Source organism: Symphalangus syndactylus, chromosome 7, assembly GCF_028878055.3.
Source record: "Symphalangus syndactylus isolate Jambi chromosome 7, NHGRI_mSymSyn1-v2.1_pri, whole genome shotgun sequence".
NCBI lineage: Eukaryota > Metazoa > Chordata > Mammalia > Primates > Hylobatidae > Symphalangus > Symphalangus syndactylus.
This window is the reverse complement of record NC_072429.2, coordinates 35,580,514-35,605,347: the sequence shown is the minus strand read 5'-3', so window position 1 is coordinate 35,605,347 and position 24,834 is coordinate 35,580,514. Positions and strand designations below refer to the sequence as shown.

Here is a 24,834-nt window from a genome sequence, read left to right as displayed (position 1 = left end):
GGTACTTACACTCTTCAAGTTTATTTTTTGAATATGAACATTCATGAATTTCATACTGACACCCCTTAGAGCTCCTTTTCCAGGCAGGTCTCAGACTCTTGTTCACTGGCTGATCTATGCACCCTGAGATGTCAGGGGGCAGCCCCTCCTACCCAGAGTTTCACTGTCTTGATTTATATAGCAGCCTGCTTCTGTGCAATTAATTTAAAATTTCATCTTTTCTGCCCTTTTTATGACAAAAAAGAAACACAGTGCTGACATGAAGCACAGGTCCCAAGCCTAACAGCCAACTGAAGCAAAATGGGAGCCCTTAGGTGTCTGGGAACTCATCAGGCTCTCAGGGGACCTATATTAGCCATCTGTGAATTCAATAGAGGAAAAGAATTAAAAACATGTACATGTGCAGCAAATATATCACCAAAGGTTGTATCTCAAAGGCAGAGAGTATTGGGAATTATTCTAGTGTGTTTTAGGTTGCCAAACACAAAAATCTGGTATTTAATCTCACAGGTCTTCCAGAGTGCCTCGTGCATGGAAGCCTGTACTGGCTTTAGCTAGGAAGATTGGTGGGCATTAGTTTCTAGGTTGGGCAAAATCACCAGCTGGGAGGCCATGTACATGCCAACATCTCCATGATGGTTGGGGCAGGGGGCTGAGTGCTGCAGAGGCAGCTTTCCTTCATGCTCCTCAGCTGTCCCGCCCCTACCAACCGAGCTAGAAAATCAGATTTGCCCACTCCTCCTGACCAGGTGTCAAGGGCTGCTCCCATATTCCTTCTGCCTAGGATGCCCTCCTGAGTAACTCACCCGCCCCATAAGTGCCTAACCCCTGCCCCCCTTCAAAACCCAGCCAAGATGCTGTCTCTCTAAGGGGCCTTCCCTGATCCTTTCTGAGTCCAAAGCCACACTGGCCCCAGGTAGGAGGAAAACACAAGGGATGTTCATCGATTTCCAGGGTAGGAGTGCAGACTGCAAAGAACCACGTGTCCAAACTGGTTAAATAAGCCACGGAACAGCCACAGGACATTAGGTAGCCATTAAAAAGTCCATGTTTCCACGGACTACTTAACATGGGAAAATGCCCCAGGAAGAATGTTAAGTAACTGGAATATAACCATATAAAACATATTCTTAGCTTTATACAGATAGTCATACTCACATCTATAATATACATAGGAAAAAATAGTACAAAGAATGACACTGAAATGTACACAGTGGCTATCTCTTAATTGTGAGATTAAAAGATTTTTTAATTTCTTATACTTTCCCACAATTTGAAATTTTGACTCAAAATAATAATCAGAACAATTCCATTTTTTAATGGAATCATAAATATTTGCCAGTCGTAGGTTTGCATCCCCTCTAATATTCTTGCCAAAATGCCACCTGACCCCTGCTTGAACCCCCCAGTGACAGGAATTCACTAGCCTTTGAGGCCTTTTTTTGGCCACTTATTCCTCATGAGTAGAAATCTGCTCGATTTAGCCTCCCCTACTGGTCACTGTGCTGCCTTCTGGAACAACAGAGAAAAAAGCTGCTTTCCATGCCCCTTGACAAGACTTCAGAGATTTAAAGGAAGAGGCCAGACGCTAGGCTGCATCCTCACACCCTGCCCACATCAGCCTTCCAAGGACACTAGTGTCCTTTACCTCCCACGTCCCAGGGTACTTTCCTTGGGTACAATCTAGGCAGTGATGTCCTTAAAGCATAACATTAAGTCTATGCCTCCTTATCTCTTTCAAAGGCATCCTTCTTGCTAGTCAGGGTATCACAGACTCTGTCACATACAGTCTTCCATCTAATCTTTAGAACAACCCTATGGCACAGGAGCTAATACCACGCCTATCTTACAGATGAGGAAACTGAGGCATGGAGAAGCCAAGCCACTCTTAAGGTCACTTAATGGATCTTCCATGTAGTCAGAACTGAACCAGCATCCAACCCAGAGCCCGGTGTGGTCGACCCACAAATGTTTGCCAAGCTAGCCATGCCCTTGTTGTCTACTGGTTGATTTCAGAATTACCCAAGCCTGCACCAGCCTCTTCCATATCATTCACTTCTGTCACCTGGCTTGCTACATGGACGTACTCATGAAGGGCTGCTGAATGACTGACCCACCAAGTACCTGTCACCTGAGGCCCAGCTTTGGCAGCTGTGCTGAGCCCCTTCTCAGAGGTCCTGCTTGGAACTATGGAGCTGTAGCCACAGCCTTCGGGAATGGAGAGTTCAGACATCATTCCTGGTACTCTGCAGTGTCACACGAAGGGGGTTGGCCACGAGGTGCCTCCTGCACCACTCCCCACCCCGCCTCCGCTTCCTACCCTATTGCCCAAGGGAGGCTGGTAACCTGTTGGGGATAGGAAGGCCCCTCCTTACCACCGTGGCCGGCAAGCCCCCAGAAGGCTTGTTTCCTTGATCCCTACCCACTCTGCCTGGCCTTCTCCTGAGTCCTCCTGGGGGATGTGACCACATTAGCCATGGTCTTTGCCAAGAAGAAGGGTTTAGGCAGGACCTCATGATCCAGATGGTTCCTCAGCACCCACCCCCAGCCTGCCAGGAACCCCATTCATTCATTCCCAGCATTTCAACTTGTTCCAATAAGGCAGTGACCTAGTCCCAGGTCAGGCCTCTCAGGGTGGTCTAGAACATCTAGTCGGCCAAGCCCAACAGGCACCATAGACCACAGAACTCAGCAGACCCCCAGATCCTTGAACCTGGAGGGACAATGAGAAGGCCTCATGGTCAAGCTCCTGTCCCTAGCCAGGATAATCCTTGCTAAAAGCACCTGCCTCATTCCTTGCTGCCTGCCACCACCATTCTCCACAAAGAACCCCCTCACGCTGTGCATTCAGTGGCTCAGCCTTTGCTTAGGCCTTGGCCATGAGTGGGTAACTCCTGCCATACCTTTCAAACCACCCTCCCTCAAAAACCCTTCCTGCATCTCTCAAGGCTAGATGTGATGCTCCTACTGCTCCCTGGGCCAACCCCTAGCATGGCCCTTATTTGTCCCTCATTCACTCAAATATCTACTTAAGCACCTGCTCCATGATCTGCATAAGGCAATGAGCACCAGATGGGGAGTGCAGAAAGCCAGGCTCAGCTGCACAGCTTTGCCACCAACTGGCTGTGTGACTTTGGACCCATCATTCCTCACTAAGCCTCAGTTTCCTCGGTAAAGTGGAAAAGATTCTGCAGCTCAGCCTAGCTTCCAGGGCTTCTGTGAGACTGGGCAGGATGTGAAAGCATTCTGCAAACATGCAGGGTGAGTCATGATTATCAGAACCTAACCCCTCTGTAGCCTGAGCTCATTTTTGTCCATCCCATCCCTGGAGTCCCCCTCTCTCCCAGGGGCTGATAGCCTGTTGGGGACGAACTTGGGAGCTCATGCCTTCCATGGGGTTGGCACCTGGGTGAGAAATTGGGCAGGAGCACAGCCTACAGGGATGAGAACTTTAAACAAAAACAGCCCATAAATCTTGCCATATAGGGGCAGGGGCCTGGCATGGCTGGGACCAAGAAGGCATGCCAGGCTGTTCTCTGAGGCAACAAGAGTAAAAGATTTTATGCTAAAGTCATCAAGAAGCCACTGGAAGCACAGCGGGAGGAGGTAGAGACAAAGAACACGGGGCTAGGGGACTAGATACCTGGGTTCTACTCTGCGTTGCTCTGTGACCTCAGTCATGCCCCTTCCCTTTTCTAGGCCTTAACCTCCTATCTGTATAGTGGGTGGGTCAGCCCAGGTAGACTCAAAGGCCCTTTCCAACTCAGACAGGCTGTGCCAGCTTTACTTGCCCTTCAGAGCTTTGGCTGTGCCAGGGACAGGCAGGAACAGCTGGTAAGTCTCTCGGAAGGAGCAGGAGCCAAAGAAGCTGTGCTTACTGTGATCCTCTTCCAGCTTGTGGAAGGGTCAGGTTCTTCCCCGTTTCCTCCACCTCTGGGTAGATGGAATTCACCCTTGGTCCACTTTGCAAGCTACAAGGTTGACACAGGTGCAGAGAACACAGACTCTCAGACGCTTAGGGATCATGCTACTCATCACTCCCCATACAGGGAGAAAGTGAGACCCAGGGAGCCACAAGGGCTTGCTTGGGGTCACCCAGTATGTTTGTGGCACCACCAGGACTTACACCCAGGGCTAATGTCTGCCTACCACTTGCTCAGTTACAAGTCTCAGCCAAGGCTCAGGTCTCTCCACCTTGTCATCCCTGTCAGCCAGCCCCTTCCTTCTACTGATAGAGCCAAGCCTCAGTTTCCCTGTTGGAGTGAGTAAAGACATGAGGGTTTCTAGGTCAGAAGTTGGTGAGAATTTCGATCTGGTAATAAAGGGAGAGCAAGGAAAGCCAGGAGGTGTCAGAGCAGGGAGTAGAATCCTCCAGGCTAGGACAGTACTGTTAGGCAGAAGAACCTGTACTCGGGGCACAAGCAAAGCAGGAGCAGAGGGTGGACTAAAGTTCATTGCAAAACTATTAAACATTGTCACAGTTTGGGGCCTCTCAGGGTCTCAAGGGAGAATGATCATAAAGTTTATGGGATCATCTAGTCCCACCTGGCTAGGGGGCAGGCAGTGGTAAGAAAAGGGGCCAGAATTTGAGGGTCCTTCTTCCCCTCTGCCTCACAGTGTCCCCGAGGAGGCTATCTTTCTAGCTCCAGGCTCTGACCTTCTGGGCTCGTCAGACCCCAAAGGGCAGCTAGTCTCACTGCAAGAAACCTGAGAATTGTCCCCTGGGCCCTAACCCAGCTCCAAGGCCCCCTGGGGGAAGGACAGGAAGGGAGGAGAGGGCTGCAGAACGCAGTAGATCTCCTCCCTCTTTGGCCCCTCCCAGCTACCCCAAGGGCAGCCCACACTCACCAGCTCTGGGGCCTGCAAGAGCCTTAAGACCAGCGCCTCAAACTTTAACATCAACTGGGCATATTGTTAAAACGCAGCTTCTGTCTTGGCAAGACTGGGCCTGAGCCTGAGATTCTGCATTTCTAACAGGTCCCCAGTGATGCTGATACTGCGAGTCTGTGGAACACTCTTCGAGCAGCCCTCAGATTATCAGCCTCTAACCCCGGGGGAAGGAAGCCGAAGGCCCAGAAAGGTCAAGTCACTTGTCCATGGCCACACAGCGAACAGCCCCAGACCGAAAGCAGAGGGCACCTGCCACAGACACACGACATCTCCCCACCCGAGGCAGCGGGAATCAGCTGCCGTTCCCTGGCCCGGGTGCCGTGTTTGTAAACTCGGCTGCTTGGTGCGGCTCGGGCCGGCGTAAAGGGCGCCTCCCAGCAGAGCCTCTCTCGTCTCTGAGCCGGCCTCTCCAGGTTCTCCGTCCTGTACCCTGGGCCGACCAGAGAGAGCCCAGGGCGCCGAGTCCCCTGCGGCGGAGCGATTCCGCACTCCTCTTTCTGAAAGCAAACTTCTCCGCCGGCGCCCTTTACCTTTTTCGGGGCTTTGCAGCTGCTCAGCCTGCTGTGTCTACAGCCCATCCTCCTCCGGGGGCTCCCGGACGCCGCTTCCCAACTCCGGGGCCCCCAGAGGAGCCTGCGGTCCGGGCCCCACTGCCCGCTCCGCGCCCGCCGGCTGGAGCTGCCGGCGAGACCCTGAAACTGAACCTGGAAGCGCTGTCTTGAGCATAAGCTGGGGCGGCCGCGCGCCGTAAATACCCAAAGAGCGGGGCCTCAGCGTAGCCCGCAGGGCCAGCGGCGCGGCCGCCACCAGAGGCAGGTGACCAGAATATTTCTAAATAATAGGAAGCTCTGGTCAGGGCAGAAAAAAAAAACCTTAAGGAGCAACAGATGCTTTTCCGAACCCTCAGCTAAGAAAGGGCCAGGGGAAAAAATAATTAAAACAATTATTTGATAAACTAACAGCTATCATTTATTGAGGGCTGTTTTTGTCCCAGTTGTTTTATACATTTTATTTCTATTTCTCGCCATATCCGAGCAACAAAGGTATTACTTCCTCCATTTTACAGGTGAGGAAAATGGTGTTCAGAGATGCAACATGATTTGCCTAAGGTCACATGGCTAGCAAGTTACCACAGCCCAGATAAAATCCAGTTCCTTTTTTTTTTTTTTTTTTTTTGCCCCTATCATAGCTCACTGCAGCCTTAAACTCCTGGGCTCAAGCGAGCCTCCCAGCTCAGCCTCCTGAGTAGCTGGGACTACAGAGGCTCACCACCATACCCAACTAATTTCTTTTCTTTTTTCCAGTGTGATTTTGAACGACTGCCCTCAAGCGATCCTCCCAACCTGCCCTCCCAAAGCGTGGGGATTACAGGCATGAGCCACTGCACAGAATACAGTTCTAACTCCAGAACCTGAGCTTTGACTCAATGGCCTACAAATAAATAATAACACTAAGTTTATTTTATTTATTTATTTATTTATTTATTTATTTATTTATTTATTTTTGAGACACAGTCTCGCTGTATTGCCCAGGCTAGAATGCAGGTAATCCGTCTGCTTCGGCCTCCCAAAGTCCTGGGATACCACGCCTGGCCAATAATACTAAGTTTAATTTTAGTGCCTCCTCTCTTCTGGGCTGATAGTTTTTTCCACCTCACAAGCGTCTGTAATATTTGACTCTATCCATCTTGGATAGATGTTATTCATCACAGCAACCTCTTGAGGCAGGCCAGGTATGGTGAGACTATGGGACATAAAATGTCAGTGTCTAGGAAAAGGAGCTTTTGTTTATCTTCACTTTGTTATTAGCTGAGGTTTCTGAAATGGCAATTCAGGAAAAAGATAACCAAGTTTGAAAATCAGTGTGTATGCCTATTTGCATGTATTTTGGAATATTGGAGTCAGGCCCAAAACTCTTGGAAAGGTGTGCGTGAAAAGGGCTTAGAGTCATGAATGGGGAAAGAATATGAGACCTCAAAAAAATTGCTCCCTCCATAGAGTACAAAACCAATTGCAAAAGTGTGTAAGAAAGGAAACTAAGGAAACGTGATATTAGGTTCTCAAAAGCAAATATAATAGAGAATAGTGGCTCACAAAGCGTGATTCCCAAATCAGCAGTGTCAGCACTACCAGCCGCCTTTGTTGGAAATGCAAATTCTCAGGCCCCACCCCTGGCCTAAACTCTGGGGATGGAGCTTAGGAATCTATAGCTTCATAAGCACTCCAGGCGTGTCTGGCCTGGGCTAAAGTTTGAGAACCCCTGCCATAGGAAGTGCTCCACAGGTACTGAAGAAACAGGATATACTTAAATTATACTTAAATTAACAATGTTTATTGGAACAGTGCTCATGATTAAAAACAAAGAAACCAAAACAACCTAAACAGCCAAGAAAAGAAGGTTGGTTAAATACATTATGCTATATCCGTAAAAACAGAATGCCACATAACCAGCAAAAATACTGATGAAGACAAATTTTTTGTGTTACAAAACATAGCAAATTCATTTTCATTAAAAAAAATATTGAGTGACTACCACTGTATTGGTGAGATTTTGAAATTTTAAAACTGTTTTTTTTTTTTGTTTTTTTTGTTTTTTTTTTTTTGAGACAGGATCTTGCAATATCACCCAGGCTGGAGGGCAATGGAGTGATCATGGCTAGCTGCAGCCTCAATCTTCCAGGCTTAAGTGATCCTTCCACCTGAGCTTCCCGAGTAGCTGGGACCACAAGTGCCTGCCACCAAGCCTAGCTAATTTTTTTTTTTTTTAATTTTTGTAGGCCAGACACAGTGGCTCATGCCCGTAATCCCAGCACCTTGTGAGGCTGAGGTGGATGGATCACCTGAGGTCAGGAGTTCGAGACCAGCCTGACCAATATGGTGAAACTCTGTCTCTACTAAAAATACAAAAATTAGCCAGGTGTGGTGGCGTGCGCCTGTAGTTTCAGCTACTCAGGAGGCTAAGACAGGAGAATTGTTTGAACCCGGGAAGCGGAGGTTGCAATGAGCCTAGATTGTGCTATTGCACTCCAGCCTGGGCAACAGAGTGAGACTCCCTCTTAAAGAAAAAAAAAAAAAGTTTTTGTAGGCCAGGCACAGTGGCTCATGCCTGTAATCCCAGCACCTTGGGAGGCCGAGGTGGGTGGATCACCTGAGGTCAGGAGTTCAAGACCAGCCTGGCCAACTTGGTGAAATGCCGTCTCTACTAAAAATACAAAAATTAGCTGAGCATGGTGGTGTATGCCTGTGATCCCAGCTACTAGGGAGGCTGAGGCAGGAGAATCACTTGAACCCGGGAGGCAGAGGTTGCAGTAAGCTGAGATCATGCCACTGTACTCCTGCCTGGGTAACAGAGTGAGATTCCATCTCAAACAAACAAACAAACAAAATTTATAGAGGGTCTCACTATATTGCCCAGGCTGGTCTCGAACTCCTAGCCTCAAGCAATTCTCCCACCTCAGCCTCCCAAAGTGCTGGGATTACAGGCATGAGCCATTGAGCCTGGCTTCATTTTCTTATATTAAAAAATGAGGGCCGGGCACATTGGCTCATGCCTGTAATCCCAGCACTTTGGGAGGCTGAGGCGGGCAGATCATGAGGTCAGAAGATCGAGACCATCCTGGCTAACACGGTGAAACCCCTTCTCTACTAAAAATACAGAAAGTTTGCCTGGGCGTTGTGTCAGGTGCCTGTAGTCCTAGCTACTTGGGAGGCTGAGGCAGGAAAATGGCATGAACCTGGGAGGCAGAGCTTGCAGTGAGCCAAGATCGCACCACTGCACTCCACCCTGGGCGACAGAGTGTCTCCAAAAAAAAAAAAAAAAAAAAAGAGTATGCACTTATTACTATTATAATAAAAAATATTATTTTAATATGAAAAAGTTTTCTTTTAATACGTTTTTAAACCCATACATGAAACTATCATTAGTTTTTCATCATCAAGCCATGGGCAGTTCTGTGAAATCCTAAAGAAATGGCCAATGACTGTGATTAATTAGGTAGAAAAGCAACATAAAGGGCAAAGATGGCTAAACTGTGAGCATGAGATCCAAACCCGTAAAGTGATCCTGAACCAGTCATTTCTCCTTTCTGAGAGTTTCTCATCTATATGCTGAAGAGTTGAACTCTCCAAAATTGACCCCAAATTTTAATGTCAACAATTGAAATTAATAACTTGGGGCCAGGCATGGTGGCTCACACTTGTAATCCCAGCATTTTGAGAGGCCTAGACAGGGGGAACATTTGAGGCAAGGAGTTTGAGACCAGCCTGGACAACATAATGAGACCTTGTAAAAAAGAAAAAAAAAATTTTTAATTAGCTGGGTGTGGTAGCATGAGCCTGTTGTCCCAGCTACTCAGGAGGCAGAGGCAGAAGAATTGTTTGAGCCCAGGAGTTTGTCATTACAGTGAGCTATGATCATGCCACTGCACCCCAGCCTGGGTGACAGAGGAAGACACTGTCTCTAAAAACAAATAAAGCAGAAGAAAATAAAATGAATAGCTTGGAGTGGTGGGTGGGAACTAGGAGGCAAGTTCTTTCCCTGGAGCCTCAGCTCTCAAGGCGTCTTGCCTCCAGCCTCTTTCAGCCTCCTAGGAGAGCAGGTTCAGATTTCACAATTTCCCACTGCTGGATTTTTGGTCATGTGTTTTGAAGTTCATGCCTGAGAAACTTGAGCAGCATGAGTTTGACAAAGCTGCCAATGAGATTTTTGATGGTTGGTGTACCAGTCAGGTTAGGTTAGGTTTTGCTGAGATAATAAAAAGCATAAAAATCTCAGTGACTTAACACAAGAGAAGCTAAGTTTTTGTTCACACTACATGTCCAGAATGGGCAGGCGGAAGGCTCTGCTTCACAGAGAAGTTCCACATTGTCGTATAACGCAGCCTTCTCAACATGACAGCTTTAGGATTTGCTGCTCAAAGAGAAGGGAGTGTACAGAGAATAGTGCATAGGGTCTTAACTGCTTCCACTTGGAGGGGACGCACATTAGGTCCACTCACATTTCATTGGCCAAAGCAAGTCACACAATCATGCCCAACTAGTGCAATGTGTGTGCAGAAGGAGAGGAGAATCAGAAATACTGGCAAAGTGCATAATGTCTACCACAGTTAGCAATCAACAAGCAGCTACTACTTCTTGGGCAATTAGGGTGACTCATCCTGATTTGCCTAGGATTTTCCCACTCTTAGCCCTGGAAGTCCCATGTCTCCAGAGACTCTTCAGTCCCAGGCATGTTGGGATGGTTGGTCACTCTATGGCCGAGGCATAGTCAAGGTGCAAGAGAAGACTCAGTTCTTGTTCTTGAATTAGTTATAATCTGGGGTGCTTTTGTTTGACATTTGATCTACACGTAAGAAAAAATGGGAAACAATACAAAATAGGTTTTATAAAGCTAGTGCCAAGTCGTGTGCTTCATACAGGAGGTATTAGTATTAAAGGGAGATAAGATACCAAGGTGGGTGGGGATAGTCAAGGAGGACTTTATGGGGGAATACTACAGCCAAAGTATATTCATACCAAAAGGAATTCTCGAATGTCAGGTTGGGTTGGAATTTGATCCTTGTCTTCTACTGCTTGCAATGAAGAACACTGACTAATATAAATCTCCTGTTACCATTTCCTTTCTAGGTGCTTATGCAGCCTATGTTTAATACTTTCAGTGATGGGGAAATCACTACCCATCTTTTCATATCTTGGGGGAGGGGAGAAGCAAGGAGGAGTGATTATAAGAGGGAAGAACAGCATGAGTCAAGTCAGGTTAGAGCATGGAAGCTGGCGAGTTAGGCAATGAGGGATTCATGTTGGTAGCTAGGTTGTGTGTAAAAGAACAAAAGTTGATGGTGTGGGCTCTTGGGGGGAAATACTGGAAACAACAATATGAGGATTATTCTGAGCATCTTCCTTCCTTCCTTCCTTCCTTCCTTCCTTCCTTTCTTACTTTTTTGAGACGGAGTTTCGCTCTTGTTGCTCAGGCTGGAGTGCAATGCTGCGATCCCGGTTCGCCGTAACCTCCACCTCCTGGGTTCTAGTGATTCTCCTGCCTCAGCCTCCCGAGTAGCTGGGATTACAGGCTAATTTTTTGTATTTTTAGTAGAGACAGGGTTTCTCCATATTGGTCAGGCTGGTCTCAAACTCCCAACCTCAAGAGATCCGCCCGCATCGGCCTCCCAAAGTGCTGGGATTACAGGCATGAGCCACCACGTCTGGCTTATTCTGAGCATCTTTCATGAGAAAAATTTAATATACCCATATGTAAAAAGTTTTGGCTAGAATTTCAGGCAGTTCAGGGACCCCACGCAGCCCATGCAGTGGGGTTGTGTGTGGATCCCAGATGAAGAACTTCTCAGCTCAGTGGTCCCTATTACCCTGATTTGATCACTACCCATTGTGTACATGTATGAAATATCACATGTATGCCTCAAATATGTACAACTATTAAAGGTTTGTCTAGCCCTAAATTTTCTGTGTAGGTTCTTCTGATTGGGCCCAAGTATTCCCCAAGCACATGTCCTCTGCCCAGAGTGACTTTCTTCACAATCCACCTCTGTGGGTTATAATTCTATCCACACATCGAGGAGCAGCTCCAATGCCCTCTCCTTCCAAGAGCCTGGCAGCACTTGTTCTGTGGCTGTCTGAGCACACATGGCAGTTTTCCTCTGAGCTGCACTTGTTTGTGTGCTCTGGGTGTCCTCCCTAATGGATGAAGGATTATACAGCTCTGTCTCCTCCCTCCTCACCCCATCCCATCCCACTGAGAGATTGCCAGTCTCCTTACTCAACTTCCATTCTTCTCTCTTCCATAATTACAGAATCCTGATCATTCTTTGGGTTGGCAAAGTACTGGGCTAACAGGCTACTTACGAAGCTTTCTTTGCATCTAGGGGTGGCCAGGGATATGTAAGGGGAAATTATGGGTTAAGGCTTCCAGGAAAACTTTTAATGGGAGGATGACTCAGCTGGGAGCAGGGCTCCCCTGTTTTGTGCTCCCCCTTTTCCTGCCTGGAATACAGACCGGATGGCTGAATTCTGGCAGCCATCTTATTACCTGGCACCAAAATAAGGAAGGAGTCTTGATCTCTGATTAATTTATAGTGTCCCAAGACCAGCCTTGATCAACTACTTCCAAACCTTTACACATAATAAACAAAATAGTTTAAGCCAGTAGGGAAATTATAGTTAACAATAATTAATTGTATTTTTCAAAATACCTGGAAGAGAATTACAATGTTCCCAACACAAAGAAGAGATAGATGTTTGAGGGGATGAATATCCCAATTACCCTGATTTGGTCATTACACATTGTGTACATGTATGAAATAGCACATGTATCACATGTATGTCCTGAATATGTACAACTATTATATATCAACTTACAAAATTTTTTTAAAATTTGTTTTAGCCAGTGCTGTTGAGATTTTGTTCCTTGCATCAGAGTGCAATTTCTAACCAATACATAGGTCACTAATTAAGGTTGATTATATTGAATTTAATTAGAATAATTTACTCTTAGGGACACTCTGTAAAGCCCCAGCTTCAGTTCTGGAGATGGGAAATGAGGCTGTGTTGATTAAGGTTCCCTGGGCTTTCTGGACCCTGGATAGAAAGGTTGGTTTTGGCCAGGCACGGTGGGTCATGCTTGTAATTCCAGCCATTTGGGAGGCTGAGGCAAGTGGATCACTAGAGGTCAGGAGTTCGAGACCAGCCTGGCCAACATGGCAAACCCTGTCTCTACCAAAAATACAAAAATTAGCCAGGCATGGTGGCATGCGCCTGTAATCCCAGCTACTCAGGAGGCTGAGGCATAAGAATCTCTTGAACCCAGGAGGCAGAGGTTGCAGTGAACTAAAATTGCACCACTGCACTCCAGCCTAAAAAGAAAGGTTGGTTTTGACAGGCTCCTCTTGAAGAATGAAAACACCTAAAATTGTTGAGTCCTTAGAGTTCTATTGGAGTATTTCTCAAGATATGGGCGGGCTCATTTGCTTCAGAAGCATCAGGGATTGGTTAAAGTGCGGTTTCTCTGGAGTTCTCTTGCTTTTCCCCATCCACTGCATCAGGACTGAGAGGACTGAGTCAGAGGAATCTTCACACTCAAGGTTGAGCTTTACTGCCCCAAAGCTTGTATGGGTCTCCTTGCCAGGGAACTGAATTGCTACATGGATTGGATTGGATTGTGTTGAATTGAATAGAAGGGTAAGTCCTTGGAAAGGAGAATTGAATCTGAGTAACACTAATTAGCAAGAAGCCATCCCTGCCTATTTTCCCAGGAGAGCTGTGGTTTGGGATTTGGGCTGCCTTCGGAGAGGCATCAAAAGATTCACTTTACCACTTTCTTTACCAAGAGTCAATTCATGTAAATCATGGTCGGCCAGTGCTTTCTCTGTTCAGTGAAGTTCAAATAAAGATCCTTAAGGAGCTTGGATGGTAAGAGTAGGAGGAGCAAAGAAATCACCTAGAAATACTCTCTCTCTCTCTTCTTTTTTTTGAGACAAAGTTTCACCTTGTTGCCCAGGCTGAAGTGCAGTAGTGCAATCATGGCTCACTGCAGCCTCGACCTCCAGGGCTCAGGTGATCCTCCCACCTCAGCCTCCTGAGTAGCTGGGACTACGGGCATGTGCCACCATGCTTGGCTAATTTTTGTATTTTTTTGTAGAGACAGGGTTTTGCCGTGTTGCCCAGGATTGTCTCGAATTCCTGGGCTCAAGTGATCCTCCTGTCTTGGCCTCCCAAAGTGCTGGGATTACAGGTGTGAGCCACTGTGTCCAGCTGCCTGGGAATATTCTCTAGGGAAAACTGCACGTGCTCTCCTTAAGTAAGCTGCAGGGTCTGGAGGCCACCAGGGATGAACAATAGTGAACATTTCATTGCATCAGTGGCTCTCAAAATGTGGACCAGGGTTTAACAGCATCAGCATCTCTTGGGAAATTGTTAGAAAAGCATCAGACATCCTGAGTTTGGGCCACAGCAATCTGTGTTTTAACATCTCCTCCCCATAATTGTGATGTGTGCTTATGTTTGAGAACCACTCTTTTAGACCTTCATGTCCTCCTCATGTCTGATAGATATCTGATAGACTTAAAAAAAAATGGACACAGAGATGAGGGACAAAGTAGGGTCCAGAGCTCAGTGAGTCGATGGGTAAGCACTGTTTTCTCGGTTTGAGACATCCTTGGCAACACTGGGTGTCTAGTGTCTAGACCACCCCTACCCACATCCTTCGCGTGAAACATGGTGGACTGTTCCATGGGCTAAAAGAGCCAGGCCCTGAGCTGCCCCACAACTAGAGACCATAGGAGAATCCTTCCTTGCTTTGGAGATTCTGAGGCTCCCTTTTGGCTACAGTCTTCTGTTGAGCAGCGTGTTGATTTATATGTAATCGAGTGAGCAGGACTCCAGCATTAGCTTGGGTCTTTCCAGGCTCATAGCAGAGCTGGGTATTCACTTCCCTGGCTGCACGTAGTCAGTAAACTCCCTACCCCTCTACCTTGCCTCCCCTGATATACATCTCATCAGGGGACCGTCTGCACCTTCTGCATATTCCCACTGACATCATGTTCTCAATTCTATCCAACTGAAAACACATTAACTGTATAGCCTTGTTCAGTGGATCCTCATTTCCAGCAGCCCACTTCATTCTTTGATTTGAAAAGTGAATATTTTTCAACCTGTATAACCTGCTATATATTAAGCAACCCTTTTCCAACAGACGACTATGCCTTGACCCCTCCTTCTGGAAAACCTGGCATTTCCTCGTCCTGGGTCCTGATGCATCTTTCTTGTTCTACCCTAGTGGGAGGGTCTTACCCACATAAAACAATGGGAATGAGAGTTGGAGGATGGTGAGGTCAGCAACTGGGCTTTCCAAACTGAAAATTGGACCACATGAGTTAGCAAATAAATTTTGTGACTTATGTATATTTTTATTGATCTGATTCTATTCATGCATTACTGTTCACCAAAATATTGAAATTTCTGGGACATTTAGAGGGACAAGGAGGTAGAATAATATTTGTAAATCGGAGTGGCCCAGAATATATGGGAGATATACCTAGATCTGCAGGTTAAAACCCAAACGTCTATAGGGCTAGGTAGATACCTAAATTAGAAAAAGTCTAGTATAAGCTGGGGACAGGTGCAAACTGGGGGCCATATACCCAACCAAAAGGAGCACAGGTGGGCTGCACTGCAGTGGATTGGTGTTAGAAGGAAATGGAGGCCCTGATTGGCCCGACCTTCTAATTTTCTAAGTGAAACTGAAAATCTTTTTTCTTTCTTTATAAGAGACAGGGTTTTGATGTGTTGCCCAGGCTAGAGTGCAGTGGCTATTCACAGGCACGATCATGGTGCACTGCAGCCTCAAACTCCAGGGCTCAAGTGATCTTTTGCCTCAGCCTCCCAAGTATCTGGGACTATAGGTGCATACCACCATGCCCGGCTCAATCTTTTTTATTTTTATTTTTGGCAAGGTCTCACTTTGTTGCCCAAGCTGGAGTGTAGCAGCACAGTCATGGCTCACTGCAATCTCAACCTGCTAGGCTCAAGCGATCCTCTCGTCTCAGCTTCCTGGGTAGCCGGAACTATAGGTGCATGCTGCCACACCCAGATAATTTTTGTATTTTTTTGTAGAGATATAGTTTTGCCATGTTGGCCGGGCTGGTCTCGAACCCCTGGGCTCAAACAATCCTCCTGCCTCAGCCTCCCAAAGTGCTGGAATTACACGTGTGAGCCACTGTGTCCAGCAATCCCCCACCTCCGCCTTTTTAAATGTAAAATCTCTCTTTCTCTTTGACACAAACACACACACACAAATCACCATGCAAGCTAAACAAAATATTTGCAGGAGTTTACATTGCCTGTATTCCAGGTAGACAAATAATGCAACAAGGGTTATGGAAAAATACCATGGAAGCAAAAGCAGTGATTCACTCTGTCTGGGAGAGTGAAGGTCGGGCAGCTTCTCCAAGGATGTGATGTCTGAGCTGAGCTGTGTAGATTAAGCAGGGGTTCTGCTTGTCCACAAAGTGGGAACATTTTATGCCCAGTGGCACTTTGAGGGGGGCCTCGGAGGCTCAGTGCAGCTGGAATGCTGGGGGAATGCAGGGAGTGAGGAAGATACAGATAGGCAGAGGCCTTGGAGGCCTGGCCAAGACATTTTTCCTTTATCCTGTAGGAATGGGAGTGGTATGGTCAGACTGGTGGTATCCAAGGTCACTCTGGGGCTCACGTGGAGAATGGAGAGGAAGCGCTGTCCTGAAGCGGTCAAGTATCTACTGGAATAGTTCATGAGAGTGTGGGTGAGGATCCCAAAGGCACTTTGGTGCAAAAGGATTGCAGCCTTGAGGGCCAGCTCGGGCCCTGTCCTCACAGAGCTCCTGGACTGATATAATAAGGTAATTACGGTGCGCAGCAGTGTGGGGTGCCTTGGGTAGGCGGAGAGCAGTTTCCTCTACTCTTAGCCTGGGAGGTGGCAGCCAGCGGCTGGCAGTGTTGTGGTTACCAGGGCCTTGGGTTACAACACATGTTTGTTTTTTAAAAACGTTGCGATACCTTTTAAATCAGGGCCCTGGACAGGATCCAAGGACAGTAGCAAGGACCAGCCCCCATGGTGCTTCTTAAAGAAGCAGCTGGAGAGCAGGGAGGGAACCTTGGGAACCTGGATTTCTGGGGGAGCCCAAGTTCAGGCAGGGCTTCGAAGCTGGGCAAGGCTGGACGCAGCCTCCAGTTCACTCCATTCCTCCTCTTCCTTCCTTAAGGCACTTTTGGATCAGGAGCACTTGGAGAAGATGAACTGTCTTCCAAGCTGTCTTGGAAAGCTACGAGTGGTAGGCAGAGGCACCCAGGAATGTAGAGTCCAGCTCCTCGAAAAAAAGGAAGACCAGGCCGGGCATGGTGGCTCACACCTGTAATCCCAGCACTTGGGGGGGCCGAGGCGGGTGGATCACAAGATCAGGAGCTCAAGGCCAGCCTGGCCAAGATGGTGAAACCCGTCTTCACTGAAACTACAAAAATTAGACGGGTGCGGTGGCAGGCACCTGTAATCCCAACTACTCAGGAGGTTGAGGCAGGAGAATTGCTTGAACCTGGGTGGCAGCGGTTGCAGTGAGCTGAGATCATGCCACTGCACTCTAGCCTGGGCAACAGAGCAAGACTCTGTCTGAAAAAGGAAAGAAGAAAGGAAGGAAGGAAGGAAGGAGGAAGGAAGGAGGGAAGGAAGGGAAGGAGGGAGGGAGGGAAGGGGGAGGGAGGGAGAGAGGGAGGGAAGGAAGGCAGGCTGGCCTTCCAACTGGTCAAAGATTCAGGGGTCTGGCTTGACAGGGAGTGAGTGCCCCATTGCGGGAGGTATTCAAGCAGAAGCTAACATTGGTCAAGTGTGTTGGAGAAAGCGTACAAGGGTCTGCTGGAGGAGGGGTCTGGAGGGAATGGACTCCCAGATTTGATTGGGACTGGAAGAGATCTTCATTGTAGTCCCTTTTCAGAGGCAAAGTTATTCTTTTCTTTTTCTTTTTTTGAGATGGAGTCCTGCTCTGTTGCCAGGCTGGAGTGCAGTGGTGCGATCTCGGCTCACTGCAATCTCTGCCCCCTGGGTTCAAGCGATTCTCCTACCTCAGCCTCCCGAGTAGCTGGGACTACAGGTAGGCACCACCACACCAGGTTAATTTTTATATTTTTAGTAGAAACAGGGTTTCACCATGTTGGCCAGGATGGTCTCGATCTCCTGACCTCGTGATCCTCCCACCTCGGCCTCCCAAAGTGCTAGGATTACAGGCATGAGCCACCATGTCCGACCAAAAGTTATTCTTTAAAGCAGTCAAGATTAGGTAGGATTCAAGAGACTTTTACTCTTGTGTGGCGTTGGTGAGAATGCAAATGGTGCAGCCACCGTGGAAAACAGTATGGAGATTTCTGAAGAAATTAAAAACAGAACCATATGATCCAGCTGTCCCATGAAAAGAGATCTACTCTCCTGTGTTCATTACAGCATTATTCATTATAGCCAAGATATGGAAACAACCTAAATGCCCATCAACAGACGAATGGGTAAAGAGAATGTGGTGTACACATACAACGAAACTGTATTCAGACTGGGCACGGTGGCTCACACCTGTAATTCCAGCACTATGCGAGGCCAAGGCAGGTGGATTACCTGAGGTCAGGAGTTTGAGACCAGCCTGGCCAACATAGTGAAACCTCATCTCTACTAAAAATACAAAATTAGCCGGGTGTGGTGGCATGGGCCTGTAATCCCAGCTACCTGGGAGGCTGAGGCGGGAGAATTGCTGGAAACTGGGAGGTGGAGGCTGCAGTGAGCCAAGATCACACCACTGCACTCCAGCCTGGGTGACAGAGCGAGACTCTGTCTCAAAAAAAAAAAAAAAGAAAAAAGAAAAAGATAAAAGAAATAGTATTCAGCCTTAAAAAGAAGGAAATCCTGAAATCCTGCCTTTTGTGACAACATGGATGAACCTGGAGGACATTATGCTAAGTGAAATGAGCCAGTCATGATGCCATTTATAAGAAATATCTAAAATCATCAAACTCATAGAAGCAGAGAATTGGATGGTAGTTGTCAGGAGCTGATGGGGGAGGGTACCGGGGAGTTGTTGCTCAGTGGGTATAAAGTTTCTGTTATGCAAGATGAATGTGCTAGACATCTGCTGTACAACAGAGTGCCTATGGTTAATAATACTTTATTACACACTTAAGAATTTAAGAGGGTAGATCTCATGTTAAGTGTTCTTACCATAAAAAACAAAATGAAAACAAACAAACAAACGAAAACCAAAGGGGCACAGGAAACTTTTGGAAGTGATGGATATATCTATTACCTTCGTTGTGGTGATGTTTCATGGGTGTATGCATATGTCCAAACTCATCAAATTGTTCACATTATCTATGTGCAGTTTTTTTGTATATCAATTATACCTCAATAAAGCTGTTTATTTATTTATTTTTTTGAGACAGAGTCTTGCTTTGTCGCCCAGGCTGGAGTGCAGTGGCGCTACCTTGGCTCGCTGCAAGCTCCGCCTCCCGGGTTCACACCATTCTCCTGCCTCAGCCTCCCGAGTAGTTGGGGCTACAGGTGCCCGCCACCACGCCAGGCTATTTTTTTTGTATTTTTAGTAGAGACGGGGTTTCACTGTGTTAGCCAGGATGGTCTCGATCTCTTGACCTCGTGATCCGTCTGCCTCGGCCTCCCAAAGTGCTGGGATTACAGGCGTGAGCCACTGCGCTCGGCCAATGAAGCTGTTTTTTAAAAAATAGAGACTTCCATTCTGATGCTTGGTTTGCTATTGACTTGCACCGTGACTGGATAATTCACGTACATTCACATTCCCCACCCCACTCTTTGCTCAATTCCTGTAAGCACTGCCAAGATTTGCTGAACACATGGGTGAATTAATGAATTAGTTGGACTGAGTATGAAGTTTACATTCACAATTGTCCATGTATGAGTAATTTCATTTTTTTTTTCTGGGTAAAGGTCTATATCTTGAATTGTCATCACCATTATTTATTGAGAATTTACTGTGATATGCTAAGGGCTTCGTATACTTATCACATTTAATCATCAGAACCCAGAAGGGAGACCGGACGGGCTACCACTTCCACTTTATTAATGAGGAAGCTCAGGTTTGGGGAGGGCAAGTCTCTTGCCTAGGGTCCTACTCTGGGATTTGGACCTAGGTCTACCAGACTGCACAACCGGAGCTCTAAAGCCCCATGATAAATTACTTCAGCTTCTCAAAGAGATCTGTGACCCCAGAAGGGTGAAGAGAAAATGCCCTACTGCCCTAGATTCTAATTATCCGAGAGTCTTTGGGGGAACAGGTCGGGTGGTTGCTGGGGCGGGAATGGAGGAGAAGGCAAGTAAGCAAGAGCACAGGAGGGCAGAGCCCAAGCCAGCAACGGCTGCTATTTACAGTAGCCCCAGAGCCCCCGGAGAGGATGATAAGGGGGCGGACTGGGAAGAGCAGTTGTAAGAGGAGCCAGGGAGCGGGAGGGGGCGATCTCCTCCCCGGGGCCCTGCTGCCTCCAGCTCACCCTGTTGCCTGATGTCTAAATAAGGCGCAGAGGCACACTCCCAGCAGCTAAAAATAAACTTCCGCTCCCCCTCCTGCCCCTGGGCTCTGGCGACCTCCCCAGCCCCATCGGGACTCCCCCCTGGCCCGACCGGCTCCCCCTTGGCCCCGAGGCATGCCCTCGCCCAAGCTATAGAATCGTCTCCCCTGAACCCCGACTGCGAGAATATCTGGGCAAGGAGGCAGGGGGTGTGGGTGTCACACTTGGCTCTGCCTTGACAAACCTGGGCAAATCTCTTTTCTTTTCCGGACCTCAGTCTCCCCAATCGTAAAATGAAGGTATTAGAGTAATGACGTAAAGCTCTAGCATTTTTTGAATGAAGCCAAGATCCCACACTCTGGGGTCACATTTCACCAGAGTTTGCCCACTGCAGTTTTGTAGGTTCGGCAGATCCACGCAGAGTTTTGTTGTTGTTGTTGTTGTTGTTTTAGACGGAGTCTGTCTCTGTCGCCCAGGCTGGAGTGCAGTGGCACGATCTCGGCTCACTGCAATGTCTGCCTCCCAGGTTCAAGCAATTCTTCTGCCTCAGCCTCTCGAGTATCTGGGATTACAGGTGCACGCCACCACGCTCAGCTAATTTTTTATGCTTTTTGGTAGAGACAGGGTTTTGCCATTTTGGCCAGGCTAGTCTCAGACTCCTGACCTAAAGTGATACACTCTCCTCGGCCTCCCAAAGTGCTGGAATTACAGGCGTGAACTACCACACCCAGCTCCACGCAGAGTTTTTTTTTTTTTTTTTAATAAATATCGGAATTATCTGCCCTCCATTAAATATTTGGAGAGTTCACATGAAAGTGGATTTCCAGCTTCTCTTGAAAAATCTGGCCACATTTGGCCGGCGTGTGCTCAACAACGAGCCTGAGTTGGGTAGCGGCCGCCCCCTCTTGGCGACAAGGATGTACTACAGGTGGTTGGAAGCATTCTTAACGTTTCTTACGCCTTTAGAACAGTGGTTCTCAATGTCGGCAGCATACTGGAATCCTCTGGGGGACTTTAAAAAATGTAATACATAGGTCCCACCCTGGTGTGCAACCTGAGCTTGGGGAGGGTTTCAAGCTCCCTGGTGACTCCAATGTGTAGTCAGCATTGATCATCACAGCTCTAGAAAAAAGCTCTACTGAGATGAAAATCTTTGGGAATCAAAGCCATATCTACCTACACAGAAGCCTCCCATCCCGGGTCCTCAGACTGAGGCTGGTGAGGATGCTGCTCCCAAGCCTGCCTTCCCTAGCCCTGCCCAGCCTGCTTGACAAGTCCAATCCCTGCTCCCCATTGTCCAGCCTCTAAGTGCTCTCAAATTCAGACTGGTGAGGTGAGAAGGGGGTGGTTCTCTTATCAGCTCTGCAATCTTGCCCAGAGGTGTGGCTCTGAGCTGGGAGACTGGAAACCTGAGTACTTACCCTAGCTCTGCTGAGTGGTCTTGGGCAAGGTGATTTCTGTCTCTCACTGAACTTCAGTTTCTTTTCCACTAAAATAACATCTAGTGTTCCTTGCATTTGTATACACATGTATGAACACAGACTCTCAAAGTTGAATGGGACTTTCTAGTTTGAACTTATCTTCTTACAAATGGGGAAACTGAGGCACAATAAGATTAAAGACTGCCTATAGTCAGAAAAATCATCACCATTTACAGAGAAATTTTGACCAATGAAAAATTATTCATTGTCTAGAGCATACCCTTCTACATACCTGTGAACCCTGAAAATCTGAGACAGGTCTCAGTTACTTTAGAAAGTTTATTTTGCCAAGGTTGTGGGCGAGTGCCCATGATACAGCCTCAGGAAGTCCTGACAACATTTGCCCAAGGTGGTCAGGGCACAGCTTGGTTTTATACATTTTAGGGAGACATGAGATATCAATCAATATATTTAAGACGTACATTAGTTCCATCCAGAAAGGTGGGGACAACCTGAAGCAGGGAGGGAACTTCCAGGTCACGGGTAGGTGACAGACAAATGGTTGCATTCTTCTGAGTTTCTGATTAGCCTCTCCAAAGGAGGCAGTCAGATATGCATTTACCTCAGTGAGCAGAGGATGACTTTGAATAGATGGGAGGCAGGTTGGCCTTAAGCAGTTCCCAGCTTGACTTTTCCCTTGAGCTTAGTGATTCAGGGGCCCCAAGATTTATTTTCCTTTCACATATGCATACAACCTGTTTCTGATTGTATGGGGGCACTGTGCCTTTTATTGCTCCTGAAGTTATAGATAGCGCATAACAATGAAAAATTATCTTTGTCTATACACATGTAAATTTTTGTCCCTTGGAGTTTAAATAGACTTCCTTCTCCCACTATGGAAGAGGCCAGTTTTCCCTCCAATTTGCACATTTATTCTACTACTCCTGGTCTATAAATGAATGTTGTTTGGATTTTCCTTGAACTGGTTATAATGTCTTTACAGGTTCTCTCCCTCAGTGAGTTAAATACAATCTTTAACACTTGTTCATTTTATATCTGTATGAGAGTTATGATATCTTCCTTTTGAAAATTGTCTTTTAATAACAAGAATAGCCAAGATTTAAAACCAGATGTCCTGACTACATCTGGGGTCGAACGCTCACAGAGACCAGGTGATACCAAAAATGGGAGCTGCATATGCTGTAGGGGCTGTGGAGGCTGCAGGGCCTGGCCCCACCTGGAGGGTGGTGGCAGTGCAGCTTCAATGAACTGTTGCCCTGGGGGAAAAAAAGCTGGTGTTTCCGAATTGTCTGATTTTTTCAGAAAAAGCTGGAAATCTACAGTTTAATGAGAAATCACTTTTTTTTTTTTTTTTTTTTGAGATGGAGTCTCACTCTGTCGCCCAGACTGGAGTGCAATCAATGGTGCAATCTCAGCTCACTGCAACCTCCGCCTCCCCGGTTCAAATGATTCTTCTCCTGCCTCAGCCTCCCGAGTAGCTCGGATTACAGGTTCCCGCAGATTACAGGTTCCCGCCACCATGCCCAACTAATTTTTGTATTTTTTAGTAGAGACGGGATTTCACCATGTTAGCCAGGCTGGTCTCGAATTCCTGACCTCCTGATCCACCTGCCTCGGCCTCCCAAAGTGCTGGGATTATAGGCGTGAACCACCACACCAGCCGAAATCACCTTTTAAAATTGTACATTAGCAATTAAGTAATATTTTCTAAGAAACACTATGCAGACAAACAAATCATGTTTGAGGCTGGCATCACCTGTCTGTGATCTCTACATCTGACCCACATGACTGCCACACACATATTTGAGGTGTAAGTGTTACTGATTGAGGGTGTCCAGGTTTTTGGCGTTTTGAACAAAGAATCGGACAGAATGCACAAACAAAGCACAGAAAGGCTGAAGCAACAAAAGCAGAGATTTATTGAAAATGAAAGCACACTCCACAGGTGGGAGGGGGCCCAAGCAAGTGGCTCAAGGGCCCGGTTACAGAATTTTCTGGGGTTTAAATACCCTCTAGAGGTTTCCATTGGTTATGTGGTGTATGGCTAGAATGAAGAGGCTAAACTGAAGTTACAAAGTTATTTACTTGGTGTACACTCTATGTAAATGAAGAGGATGAAGTAAAGTTACAAAGTCATTTAACATGTAAATAAAGAGGATATTTCTTGTCATAGCTAAAGTGTTTCAGTTTGATTGAGTTCTGGGAAGTATTTAGGTTCCCTGCCTCCGGGCCCTATTCTCCTGCCTCATATGCACTTTTAACACTCAGGGCACACACACACACACCCCAGGCTTTAGATACATGGCTGGTCCCCAACAACACCCATACCCACCGCACACAAGCAAGACTGGTAGGTTGTACTGGGCCATATTATTTCAAGGCCCAGATCCTTGCCGTTAATAGTAAGCTGGTAATAATTTCCAGTTTTTATTTTACATTTTTTTTTGAGACAGGATCTCGCTCTGTCACTCAGGCTGAAGTGCAGTGGCACGATCACAGCTCACTGCAACCTCCACCTCCTGGGCTATGGCAGTCCTCCCATTTCAGCCTCCTGAGTAGCTTGAACTACAGATGTGCGCCGGATAATACTTGGTATTTTTTGTAGAGATGGGATCTCACCATGTTGCCCAGGCTGGTCTCAAACTCCTGGGGTCAAGTAAGCGAGCACCCACCTCTGCCCCCCAAAGTGCTGGGGTTACAGGCATGAGCCACTGCACCCAGCCTAATTTCCAGTATTCTAACCAATCACTCTTAGAAGGTGAGTTCTTCAAGGACAGAGGCCTTGTTTTAATAATTGTCGCTTCTACGTATGTGTGCACTTATATGTATGTCAGATACTTTACATCACTCTATGTCAACCTTGGCTGCACATTTTAGTCACCTGGGTTTTTTTTTTTTTTTTTTTTTTTAAGTACCAATGGTTAGGTCCCATCTCGAGAGATTTAGATGTCTAGAGTGTGGCCTGGGGGTTGGGATTTTTAAAAGCTCGCAGAGGACTGCAATGTGAGGCCCCGGCTGGGAAGCATGGCCTGATAGTCTTGACCATGTTTAATTTTTCCATCGGCTCTTTCCCCAAGTGTTTCTCATTTCTCCCAGGGAAAGTCAAAGCCCACCTCCTCAGAGAGTTCTTATCAGACCCCAAAAGGCAACCCACCCCAATTTGTGTTACCTTAACCTGATTTTTTTGTCATCTAGTATTATTACTTGATGCTATCATCTTGTTTATTTCTTTCTTTGCTGATCGCCCTTTACTCTAGTCATAGGGGGATGGCGTGTGCCTGTGGGGGTAGGGGCAGGGCCTTTATCTTGTTCAATAGTTGAATTGATGAGTCAATGAGTGAACAGTTTATCACTGAGAGGTAGTTTCATTATTATCATCTTGAATCTTCATTTTACAAATGAGAAAACTGAGGCCAGAGAGGTTAAAGCCCTGCCCAGGTTCTCTC

General features: G+C 47.0%; 1 protein-coding gene across 2 annotated transcripts in view; it reads right to left on the bottom strand.

Annotated features, from left to right (window-relative positions):
• Positions 1 to 5,698, bottom strand: part of CCDC69 (coiled-coil domain containing 69) — a 42,896-nt gene extending 37,198 nt beyond the window's left edge. The window contains exon 1 of one of the 2 annotated variants that reach the window (XM_055285587.2): positions 5,421 to 5,698. In XM_055285587.2, the coding sequence (XP_055141562.1) occupies positions 5,421 to 5,468 (48 nt within the window). In that variant the 5' untranslated portion in view covers positions 5,469 to 5,698. The remainder of the gene's footprint in view (positions 1 to 5,420) is intronic. The other variant, XM_055285588.2, reaches the window with a different exon arrangement.
• Between the last annotated feature and the right edge of the window lie 19,136 nt (positions 5,699 to 24,834).